The sequence below is a fragment of the Gossypium hirsutum genome, chromosome D09, assembly GCF_007990345.1.
Source record: "Gossypium hirsutum isolate 1008001.06 chromosome D09, Gossypium_hirsutum_v2.1, whole genome shotgun sequence".
NCBI lineage: Eukaryota > Viridiplantae > Streptophyta > Magnoliopsida > Malvales > Malvaceae > Gossypium > Gossypium hirsutum.
Genome location: NC_053445.1, coordinates 12394139 through 12406184, shown reverse-complemented (window position 1 = coordinate 12406184; position 12046 = coordinate 12394139). Strand labels below are relative to the sequence as shown.

The 12046-nt window shown below is 31.0% G+C and overlaps 1 protein-coding gene, 1 long non-coding RNA gene and 1 other non-coding gene across 5 annotated transcripts; 1 reads left to right on the top strand and 2 right to left on the bottom strand.

Annotated features, from left to right (window-relative positions):
- The first annotated feature begins 469 nt into the window (after positions 1-469).
- On the top strand, positions 470-1302 carry LOC121221179 (uncharacterized). Its single transcript, XR_005918683.1, has 2 exons — positions 470-782; positions 1077-1302. It is a non-coding gene; the product is annotated as an uncharacterized lncRNA (long non-coding RNA).
- Positions 1303-4687: 3385 nt separating this feature from the next.
- On the bottom strand, positions 4688-4768 carry TRNAL-AAG (transfer RNA leucine (anticodon AAG)). Its single transcript has one exon. It is a non-coding gene; the product is annotated as a tRNA-Leu (tRNA).
- Positions 4769-4917: 149 nt separating this feature from the next.
- LOC107892158 (uncharacterized) lies at positions 4918-8669 on the bottom strand. 3 transcript variants are annotated; one of them, XM_016817163.2, is made up of 8 exons: positions 8447-8669; positions 8304-8344; positions 7163-7220; positions 6605-6698; positions 5739-5823; positions 5601-5666; positions 5325-5434; positions 4918-5197 (listed from the first exon to the last, which is right to left on the bottom strand). In XM_016817163.2, the coding sequence occupies exons 1-8, from the start codon at positions 8538-8540 to the stop codon at positions 5194-5196; spliced, it is 552 nt and encodes a 183-aa protein (XP_016672652.1). In that variant the 5' UTR covers positions 8541-8669; the 3' UTR covers positions 4918-5193. The 3 variants fall into 3 exon arrangements, with proteins under 3 accessions (XP_016672652.1, XP_016672653.1, XP_040957745.1); XM_016817164.2 differs by lacking the exon at positions 5601-5666 and having other exon boundaries at positions 8447-8667; XM_041101811.1 differs by lacking the exon at positions 4918-5197 and having other exon boundaries at positions 5321-5434; positions 8447-8667.
- Between the last annotated feature and the right edge of the window lie 3377 nt (positions 8670-12046).

Genomic DNA, 12046 nt, shown 5'->3' with positions numbered 1-12046 from the left:
CTTTAAAGCAAAGGAAAAAAAAAAGGTGAATTTATGAAAGATAAAAATCATTAAAAGTGTTATATTAGATTTAAAAAAATAAAATAAAATAGTACATTATAAAATTAAATAATAATACTTGATAAAAAAAACTAGAATAATAACACATAGTAGAATAAAATTACATATAAAAAGAATTAAATAAATTGTCATAAAAAATAGTACTTACGCTAATAATAATAATAATAATAATAATTTTTTTAAAAACCAAATTACAAAAAGGACTAACTAGCCAATAAAGAAAGACAACAAGAAATAAATGAAATTAAAACAAAATGGAGGATTAAATTGCAACACGCGAATTACATGGGGGCCAAATTAAAAATAATCCGCCTCCCCAAAACGCCGCGCAGCGACATGGATTAAAATGCCATAAAGGTAAAATATTTGGGCCAAATTAAAAGAGGAACAACGGGTTTAATTAAAAAGTGTCGCAAAAAGGGAGGCCTAACTGTGCAAATTTCCCATTTAGGGCTAGAACGCGCGAACCCTGCTTGCGGGTCGGGTCGACGGGCGGATCCTGCCCTCACCAAACGGCATCGTTTTGCTTATATTATTTAAACCAGTTTTTTTTTTTGCAAACAGAAATATCTGCAACAAAAAAAATAAAAAAAAACAATCTAAAACTCTCTGCTAGGGTTTTCCTTTAACCCAACCCTAGCCGTCGCAGCCAAGCTATTCCAAGGCCTTCGATCCTCACCCACCTCTGATTGCGATGGAGAGAACTAAGGTTCGATCACCAGGTAAAACTCTCCTCTTTTCACTGTTCTTTTTTTATATACAATGAATAAACAAAAAACGAATCAAGAACAGAAGGGAAGGGAAGATCGTTGAAGAAAATCACCTTTAATAAACTACTATTTTTATTCTCTTTTTTTATATCAAATCAGTGTTTTTTTCTTTTCCGTCCCCTTTTACAAATTTAATTTGGCTTTTATAGCCGAAATAATGGAAAAAAGAAACTCTCGAAAACTCTTTTTCATTTTTGTCGTAATTTCTGCTATTATTTGTTGTTCGTGGTTCGTGGTTTGTTGCAGGAAGAATGTGCGTGGTGCAGGGTGACGTGTTGCGACGTTGGTGAGGTTGTTGCAGCGCTGGTTTGCTACTAACTGCCTAGGGTTTCTGTGATTTGTATTTTTTATGGGCTAAGTTTGGGTTAATATTTGGGCCATTTGGGTTTTAGGTTTAGTATTGGGTTTGGGGAAAATTTTGTTATAATCTAGACATGGACCTAATTTTATTTGATTTATTATTTTTTATTTATTTGTTTAGGCCCGGACTTAAAATTAGGTATTACAATAATTTATTTTGATCATTGGACCGATTGCTTGGCCGATCACTTTTAGTATAAAGTTTGAATAATACCCTTCTGGTAGCCCAAGTAAACGTACCCAAACGGCCTGAGATTCCACCTCATCTTGTACCGTCGAGAAGTTTGGCGAATAAGGCCTCACTGTTAGGTATTGTCTGAAAATCACCCAACGACTTTTTGTCAACACATTATTGTAGTCCTCCTCATCGTTAAAACACACAAGGTAGTACTAATTTTTCAAATCCATCAATCAAAAGGACTTTCTAGATTTCCATAGGGCCGTATTTCTGTTCAGTAAAGCATTGAAAGTAATATTTCTCCCTAAGAGTTTGACAACCACTGTCTTGGCCATTTCCCTTTCAATAAATTTATGTACTGTGTCGGAGAAAATAATCGATGGAATCCCATCAATTACTTCTATTTTGACATCGTCTTCTTGTACTTCAAAATCCTCCAACGTTTGATAAGAATTCGTTGAGTTATGTGAACCCATTAACTTGTTTCTGTATGAAATTTTTGGTGCATTATCCTCCATCACCTTCTACCCATTCCCATCCACCGTTGGATCATCAATATCCACCGGCAAATCAAGGCGACGTCTGACTTTCTTCGTAACCCTAACCACCCCAAAGTTCGAGATAACCAGATTAGCTCCGGTCGCAAATTCCGAAACGGTCAGGGCTCCACTCATTGTCCAATTCTTTGGCATTTAATTGATTATTTTCTAGGTAGATAGGTGTTGTCTAATGTGTTGGAAAACTAAACTAGCAAATCTTTCTTATGATATATGTTTCACTTATGGATGAGTTAGACGATGAAATATATTTTGCAAAGATGAAACATAATTTATGTTAGGGAAATGCAAAAGTTAAAACATTACAACATGTTTTTATGAAACATTGCGTTGAATATTTTAAAATAGATGTTACAAAAGCTAATACATTACAGTTTATATTAAGGAAATACATGTGTTTATGAAATATGTAACTGTTTTTAAAATATAAGCTTTTTATCAGAGATTTTTTCTTTAATTCTAAATTATTGTATTTGTAAAAAAATATATTAAAAAATTAAAAATTAAGTATAACATATTTTAATATATATATATATATATATAATCAATCCGTGTATTGCACGGAGATAAAAAAATTAACTAATGTATATAGTCAAAATTTTCTATAAAGGTATGTACTAATATGTGGGTCATAATACATATAACATCAACCACATTTTCTACAAAATAAAAAGTTTGTAAAACTTTTTTAAATATTTTTATTATTAATATAAATGATTTATTATTTTCCAATCACATATATTTTTAATATTTTATTTTTCAATTCCTTTATTTTAATTAATTACCTATAATTTTATTAAATTCGTTAAATTTTAAAACATAATATGAATTAATTTAATATATTTTAATTATTGAACGTAATAAGCTTGTACATTGTACGAGAATAGAACTATAAGTTTTATATATATATATATATATATTCCTTAAGATTTTGAACCAATAATTATATATACATATTATAACGATTTTATGTTTCAAATTTTAACTTAAGTATATTTTTTTAATTTTCTTATATTCTTCAAATATGTTTTATCAATAACTTTAACTAATATGTTGTTATTTACGTAATAACAATTTTATAAAATATATGAGCAAATTGTGCGAGCTAAAAAACTAGTTATATTATATAAATATAAGAATTATAAAAAGTAAATATATTATAAATTTTACTATTATATAATAGTTGTATAGATTTTATTTTTTATATAATAATCTAATAAATATATAAATTTTCTTAACCTAAATATATCATTTTAATTATTAATTATTAATTATTATTTAATATAAAATATTTTAATATGATTATAATTTTAACAATTTATCTTTAATGTAGATATGGTTTTAATAATTCATAATTATTATTTTAAAAATATATTTTTAATTTATATTTTATTGTTTAATGCAAATATAAATTTATTTTTTTATTATATTGTAAACATATTTTTTTAAATATTAATCTCATTATAAATTCCTATCATATATGCTCTTTTTTATACAATGCTTAAAACTATACATAGCCCCTCCTCAACCCTTAAATAGGAGGATAATGCGCTTCAATTAACTCAAACCCACATCCTCCTGTACTGACAACAATGTCAATACCAATCAAGATAAAACTCAATCGGCTACTGTAAATATATTTTAAACTATTTTCTCTAACAATAATTTTATATTTTGACGTCACTTTTATAGTTACAATTGAATACAAACATGTATCACTTTTACATTTGAAAAGGTTAGTACTTTATTTGATCATTTTGAATTTAGTTTTCAAAAAGGTTTTGCCTTTTAAAAAAAATTGGCATGCAACTTCTAAAAGGTTGGACAACAATTTGAACATTTAAATAGGCTAACTTTTTATTTTTCATAAAGTAGAGAAATGAATGTCATATTAGATTTCGCCCCAATTTGAACATTTAGTAAAAAAAAAACACAATAGAAGTATTAACTTCTCAATTTTCATAAAGTAGAGGGATCGATTATGTTCTTAGACATTGTTTTGAAAAAGAAGAAGAGAAATAACAACTTGAACATTTCGTAAAAAAACAATATAGGTACTAACTTTTCAATTTTCATAAAGTAGAGGGACCAATTTTGTAGTTAGACATTGTTTTGAAAAAAAAAGGAGAAACAACAACTTGAGCTTTAGTAAAAAAACAATATAGGTATTAACTTTTCAATTTTCATAAAGTAGAGGGACCAATTTTGTAGTTAGACATTGTTTTGGAAGAAAAAGGAGAAATAACAACTTGAGCATTTAGTTTAAAAAAAACAATAAAGAGGCTAACTTCTCAATTTTCATAAAGTAGAGGGATAAATTTTGGAATTAGAACATTCAGTAAAACAAAAACAATAAAGGGATTAACTTCTCAATTTTCATAAAGTAGAGGGATAAATTTTGGAATTAGAACATTTAGTAAAACCAAAACAATAAAGGGATCAACTTCTCAATTTTCATGAAGTAGAGGGATAATATTTATAATTGGACCTAAGTAAAGGGATAAATTTTGTAATTAGAGCATTTAGTAAAAAAGACAATAGAGGGATCAACTAAACAATTTTCATAAAAGAGGGATAAGTTTTGGAATTGGACCTTGTTTTAAAAATAAAACGATAGTTGTGGGCCTAAGTAGAGGGATAAATTGTATAATCAGAGCATTCAATTTTACAAAAACAAAAATAAAAATGTCAACTTCTCAATTTTTATAAAATAGAGGGATAAATTTGGTCATTTGACCATGTTTTGGAAAAAGGAAATAAAATGTGGCGAGTGGCATTTGAACCCACGCCCTTTCGGACCAGAACCTTAATCTGGCGCCTTAGACCAACTCGGCCATCTCCACTTGAATCAAAAGGGTAGAAGGATCCTTTATTTAATTATACAATTATCTCTTGCACCAGGCAGGCAATACTTCTAAAGAGACTCTTTTGATAGATTTAAACTTCTTTCATGATTAATATAAATAAAATTTAAAAAAAATTCATAACTCAGTTCCACAATCAGTTTTTGTTAAAATTCAATGGAAGATAAGTGTTAACTAATACAACCATAAAACTCAGATGTCTGAGCGCTGAACAAGACGGTAAAGGCATCTGTGTACGATTTTTCTTGGAACAACAACAGCTAGACTCACGTATATTATGTTAAACAGAACTTTCCAGCAATGGCAGTGCACTGTAGTTGAAGATTCATATATCATGGTAGTAGGAAGACTTGCAACTTTTGGCTCTTAGTTCATCATTCTGTCAAACTCAATTGACTAACACATCAACTGAGAAAAGAGAAACAAAGACTTGGTTAATACACACATATACACATATACAAACACCATCATTTCATATAGTATGTAACATGCTAAGACTGAATGATGCAGAAAAGTAAATCAAGAATAGACTCACCTTGGCCTAAATAAAGGAGACACCCTCCTTCGAACAATCTCTTGTATCTGCTCAGCAGACAAAATTGATGCCTCACTCTCAAAATTAGCATCTTCCATCTGATGGTGTAACTGAATTGAAACAAGTCACAAATGATCGCCCATTTTCTTGCTATAAAAAATGTTTTGAATCAAAATACTAATCCGATTTTGGTTAATTTCACAGAACAAGTAATCCATATGCTTAGCGGTCCAAGTCTCTGCACAATATAGGCCAAAGAAGAACCTAAGCACCTACCTTCTCAAGAATTGCAGATTGGTCATCGAAGTGAAATTTGCGCATGTAATTTAGCATCCCCAGTTGCTACAAAATTGTTCACTTAGGGACTTGAGCACAGTAAAGTTTCAAACTTGGAAAAATCAGGAATAGTACTACCTGCTCATGAAGTTTTTGTTGACTATGAAGCTTTTCAGCAAATCCCTCAGGTCCAAGCTCAGCTTCATCACAGGCTAACTCCTCACTGTTGTTTCACAGGATAAACATTAGCGAGTCTAGATACCAAATCCCATACATCCGCAGCACACACTTCTTTGACAAAAGAAAATTGTAAGTGGTACAAATATTACAAAATATAATTTTTTTTATTGGCCAAATCCATGTTAGGAAAGGCCATTAACTTGGTTCTTTAATTAAGGCTTAGATTTGCTAAGATTACGCTTTTATTTCTTAGATTTCTTGATTATGTTTTTGTTTCAGTTGATTTATTTTCCTTTTTATGTAATGAGATTGGTATTTATTATTAAATAATAAAATAATAAGTTTTTATAAAAAACCCTAAGGAGATTTGGGTCTCTCTCTAACGAGTCCTAAGGTTTTAGTGTCACTTTGATGAGCTGATCTATCAGTCCAAGCACAAGGTCGTGACAAAATTCTTTTTTTCTATTTCCTTTGCTTAACCTAAACCAAAGTACTGTTAGACCAAACCATACTAAAACATATACAAATCAACCTAGTATGAGATGTCTTATATATTACAATAATTACGCGTTCCATGCAAATCCCTGACGGACAGACAAGAGACTATGTGTGAGCAAAGGCTGAAAGAGTCCACAAAGTTCTTCAAATATCTGAAGTAGTAAATGTAACATCTGAGTTTTGTCTCACTTGCAGATACAAGAAGAATGATTATGGACTATTCAAGCATTTACAACAGTTCATGCAATGTTTTTATTAAGAGCAATTGAAACCAAGTCATAACAGGCACATCCACAGACACGCATCAAGAAAGAGAGAGAGATTACTTGGCAACAAATCTATAATAACGAATCATCAAATCTTGATCATTCTCGTAAGTCATATTTACTTTCCCCAGGCATGCAAGACCGAAACTTGGATCTGTAGCAGAGAAATGAAATCAAGTAAAACACTGTCAAAAGCTCCAATAAAAACTATATCAATCATTTTACTAGTTCCTGGATTCAGCTCTTGTAGACAGAATACAGCTTTGCAACAAAACCATGTTACATTCTCAAATGAAAATAGTGAGGGAATTCCCTTCAAGTACTTATAAAAATGAGGTAATATTGCTTTACCATACCCTGAAACCCACTTTCCATTACAAAATAAATATTTAATTGTTGGACTATAGGATTACGAAACATGCTCGACGATGACGGGATGACCAATAGTCACATGAAGTTTGAATGTGCCTTTAAAGAAATAAACCAATGACCACAAACACCTAGCATCTATTCACATAAAATGTAAAAGATAAACATAGGTTGCATTTTACAATTGTAGGATCATGTAAGTTTAAAATTATTCCAATCGTAATTCATGATATAGAAAGACAAACTTACCAACACCCATCTCCAAAAATATCTCTTCCTGAACTGCCGTGGTAACAGCAACCGGTTCCTACAGAAGGATTTGTAAATCTTTAAATGGGGTTAAGACACTTAAAAATAATCAACATTCCCTATGATACTACAAAGGTCATATCTAAATTCTGAAGTCTTACTTTCATGTCCACAATTATAACTCAAACGGAAGTACTAAATGACAAATGACAACAGTCTAAAAGCATATTGTTAACGCATAATCAAAATCAGTTTACATAATAAAAAAGGAACATATTTAAACCAACATAACGAACTAAAGGTATGCTTGGTTGGGAGAAAAAGTGGAAGTAGAGAAGGAGGGAATGGACAAGTGGAAAGAAAATAAATTTTGAGTATGCTTGGTAGGGAAGAAAAATGAGAGGAAAAAGAAAATAGGAGAAATGATCATTTTCCATCCTAATGTATAAAAACCAATCATTCCAAATTGGAATGACAAGAGGAGAGAAAATGAGGAGTGTACCTAAGTTTAAAGCTATGCATTTTTCAAAAGTTTCATTTTTTTTTTCATCTCATTTTTTAAACTCTACTAAGCAATAGAAAGAAACAATATGTAATTTTCTTTCAATTTTTCCACCTTCCCTACCAAGCACCTTTATGGAAAGAAAATTTATATTTTCCATCTTTCTACTTTTCCACCCTTTCGATTTCCATCTTTCCAATTTTCTTCCCACCCAACCAAGCAAAGCCTAAAAGAATTTTGTTAAAATACAATTTTGTTAAAATACAAAGCCATTTGCATAATTATTATTCGATCACACATTCAAGCTCACATGAAAATCTTGTCGACCATGTTGATCAATAATAAATTTACATGGAAGATGAAGTAGTTTGAAAATAATCCATGTCATTACTAGAACAATATTATCAATTTCGACCTATACTAGTCATGTATTATAAAAAATAGAGAGACCAAATTATGTAAAATGAAAGTAGAAGCATAGAATACTAAATTTTGGCATAGTAAAGGGATCGAAAACATAATTAGACCAATCATAAACGAAGCATTCTCCTCAAAAGTGAATTTATGTATCCAGCTGAAGCTCTCAAGCCCTTAATTCCTAACCACAGAAACTAAAAGCAAATTAAAAAAAAAAACAACCTGCTTGTCATTCACAGCGTCTAGAATCCTCTTCTTAAAATCTGCCAAGATAAGGAAAATGTTACTACTCACGAGGATGGAAAAAAAAGGAGAAACGAAGGCGATTAAAAAGTAGAGGAAATGAAAGAAAACATGGAAAATACCTGGCTGGGCAATAAGAAGAGAGAATCGATCAAATAGATATGACAATTGCTCCCTTGATAATGTCCCGTATTTCTGCAACTGGGAATTCGCCATTGACGAACAAAATTTAAGGAAATGAGATATCCAAATGAAAAATAAATAAATAAATATGCTTCTAAAAGTAGAGGACAGGCGAATCAACAAGGTATTTTTCTCATTACTGTACAGTTACAAAGTTACCCTCTTTTAGATTAAGTTCCACCTGGAGGGAGTTATTCAGCTTGCTCATCAGCCCGGCCCGCTTTGGATCAGATTTGGACCTAGATTTCAGTCCCGAGCCAATTTCTATAAATATTAAGGTTTAATTGAATAGAGGTAGTCCGTCGTTTGAGTTAAATATTTATATTTTTTAATTTAAAAAAATATTCATTTTTTTGTCGAATTGGGTACTCAAAATTTATTTCGTAATCAATTTACATTCATTTAAAAAAAATCAGAATCAATCAAGAAGCACCACATCACCACACCATTAAAATCTAATTAAATAAAAAAATTCTATTAATAAATAAAAATATTTATATTTATATTTATATTAAATTAAATAAAAAAATTATTCTCCCTCTCCCTCTTTCACCCCCACCCTGTCGCTCTCCTCATTTCCATATTCTCCATTGCAATTCATTTAGCTAAAAGGACTTTAGCACTTGTACTTGTTACTATTTATAGAGACTTGTGTTTGCAAGAAAGATGCAATGACTACTTCAACTAAAATGGAGAAAGATGAGGTGTTTAAGCTTTCCCTTTAGTTAGCATTTCGATTAGTTTGGCCTTGGGAGAGATTTGTTAACTTAAGACTAAAACCAAATTTGACATCGAAAGGTGAGTTGAGGTTGATTCAATGGCATGATGTGAGAGGAGGGAGAGAGGGAGAAAGAGAGGGATGGCGTAGGAGGTTTTTTTTATTTAATTTTAATATAATTATTTTTATTTAATACTAATATAACTTTTTTTTATTTAGTTCAATTTTAGTGACATGGTGATGTGATGCTTCTTAATTGGCTCTGGCTTTTTTTAACGGACTGCAACAATAGGGTCAACTTTAGTTATGAATAAAGTTTAGGTACCCGATTCGGAAAAAAAAAGTTTAGGTGTGTTAGTGTACTAAACCAAGCTTCATTCAACATTTCAAGTCAACAAGCTGGTAGCAGTTGAGAGTTATTACAATATTGTTAAGTAGTTAGTCAAAACAGTTGTAGTTAGTTGAAATATTGTTATGTATAAGTTATTGACAAGTACAATGAGTGCACTTGTATATAAGGTGTATAAATTTGCAGTCATAAATAATTCAATCAGTGATTCATTTATATTCATTTTGTGTTTTTGTTTCTTATTTTCTCAGCTGCCAAACAATTTTTCTTAGCTTGTTCTTGATCTTTAACATGGTACTAAAGCTTCTTTTCCACACGAATTTTCTTATATGATCATATTCTTGGTATTTCTTTGGTTCATTATGGCTAACTCTACAAGTCCATCACGTGGTTCTGGTGTTAATCTCCCTGGGAATGACTCACTAGCGTTGAAGGCTCTTTCTTCCTCTGATGGTTTCTCTAATAGTTGATTGTTTTACACAAAGAAGATTAATATAATGCTTGAGGACATCAACTACCTACTTTAGCATCAATAGGTGTTGCCTGCTCTAAAGACTCACAAGTTGCAAAAGTTTATTAATGGCACCACAATTCCACTCCCCTTAGTTTATCAAAGATTCTTGAAGATACAATACCCATATGTCTTAGCTTTTATCCTTTGTGAGTCCATGTGTTCTTCCTCATTTGATTGGTCTTGATTCTATTGTTCAGATCTGGAACACATTAAGTAGTATTTATGGAAGCAAGACCATGTCCAAATTGATGTTTTATAGATGTGATTTGCACTCCTAACACAAAGGTGATTTGTCTATGAAATTTTTCAATGAAGATCAAGGCCTTCTGTAACAATTTAGCTAGTTGTGGTGAAGTCATCAGTAAGCATGAACATTTACTGCCATTCTTAATGGCCTTCGTCTAGAGTATGAATATGTTATTACGATTTTCTCAACTAATTTAGTCCCTTATGGAGTTCAAAGTGCCACCATGGTGTTGCTTGATGTAGAAGCTAGGCAGCAAAATATGATGTTGGAGGTTAATGCTTTTGTTAACATCATTGTGCAACAATAGACTATTGAAGTCTCAACTCCTCTCTATAAGTCTCTATCAAGATTTTGATCTAGGCCCAACAGAGGATGGGGAGTGGCAAGTCTTTTAAGTACAGGCCTTAATGTTATTTGTGTGGCAAAATAGGTTATCTCTTCGATCAATGCTACTACGGATTTGACAACACCTACAAGAGTGTTGTGTATAGGCCACCAAATGAAGCCAATATTTGTAATTAAGGTTATTCCATTGGTCAATAAGGTGTAGTCCTCCTAGCCATCACCTTTCAGTTCGTCTATTAGGTTAGGGTTTCAACATTTTGTTGGATCTAGTGCACAGTATTTGTTTTGTTTACTTGTATTTTTTTTGAAAAAATTGGTTTAATAAAATATCCATTATTTACATTATTTTTTTTATATTTCCTTCAATGGTTTTTGTATGGTAAGAAAAATGGAAGTAAATATTGGTTTATTGATTATTTAATCTTTAACTAATACTAAGCGATATTACATGGTTGGATCGTAATACAAATATATAACTTGTATTAATAGATAATCTAAACGTGTCGTTAGTCTAATCGGAAATGTGTAAATCAATTGAAAGATTAATATGTCATCTATCAAGTCCAATTAGGGAGATGTTTTGTCTTGAGCATTGAAACGGATGACTTCTAGAAGGTAAAGACATAGGTGTGACTGACTGGATTGACAATACATCGAACAAGACCCAAGTAGAAGAGATCGTAGATTCGTTTATGGATTTATTCACTTGTGACATTCATAGTGGGACATTCCTTAATCTTGAGTGAATGATGGACTATGTATGTATGACTCATAAACTTTTATGTAAGTAAAAGCTTGAGTTCAAATAGATAAGGAATCGAAAGTTGGTATGTTGGGTATACGACTCCTGCAGTATTTAACATCGTTCCCAATAGTGGAATTCATAGCCCAACTAAAAGGTAAATGATATCCTCTCATCGGTATTACATGATAGATGAAAAGTAAATGTGGCCACATGTCATTTGTCTTTATGATAAATGACTTGATTCCTATTTGATAGTAATTGACTTTTCATGGAGGAAGATGTAATGATTACCATGAAATACAATAGGATAATATTAGGAGAACAAATTTATCCCAATGAGATTAAGGATATTTTATGAGGGAACAAACTTATGACAAGGCCATTAAACAAGCACTTATTAAGTAGCTTTCATAATGGTACAAAATTAGGGAGAGCTCAGTCACGATACTATAGTGTAATGGCTTCATGACTAAATGAATTGCATGTAGAACCAAATGGAAAGAAATGAACAAAAATGAATGGAAATGACTTGAGAATTAATTTAAGGTTTTCAAATTATTATTTAATTAATTATAACTAAATCATTGAAATTCAAGCCTTGGCTTCACAGTCTGCTATAAC

Excerpts from the sequence above, each read along its gene's own strand:
- LOC107892158 (XM_016817163.2), bottom strand. The coding sequence starts at position 8,540 with ATGGCGAATTCCCAGTTGCAGAAATACGGGACATTATCAAGGGAGCAA. Across the intron at positions 8,345-8,446 it reads TCTTCTTATTGCCCAGCCAG|ATTTTAAGAAGAGGATTCTA; the intron begins GTATTTTCCATG and ends TTATCTTGGCAG. Across the intron at positions 6,699-7,162 it reads ATTTTTGGAGATGGGTGTTG|ATCCAAGTTTCGGTCTTGCA; the intron begins GTAAGTTTGTCT and ends TCTCTGCTACAG.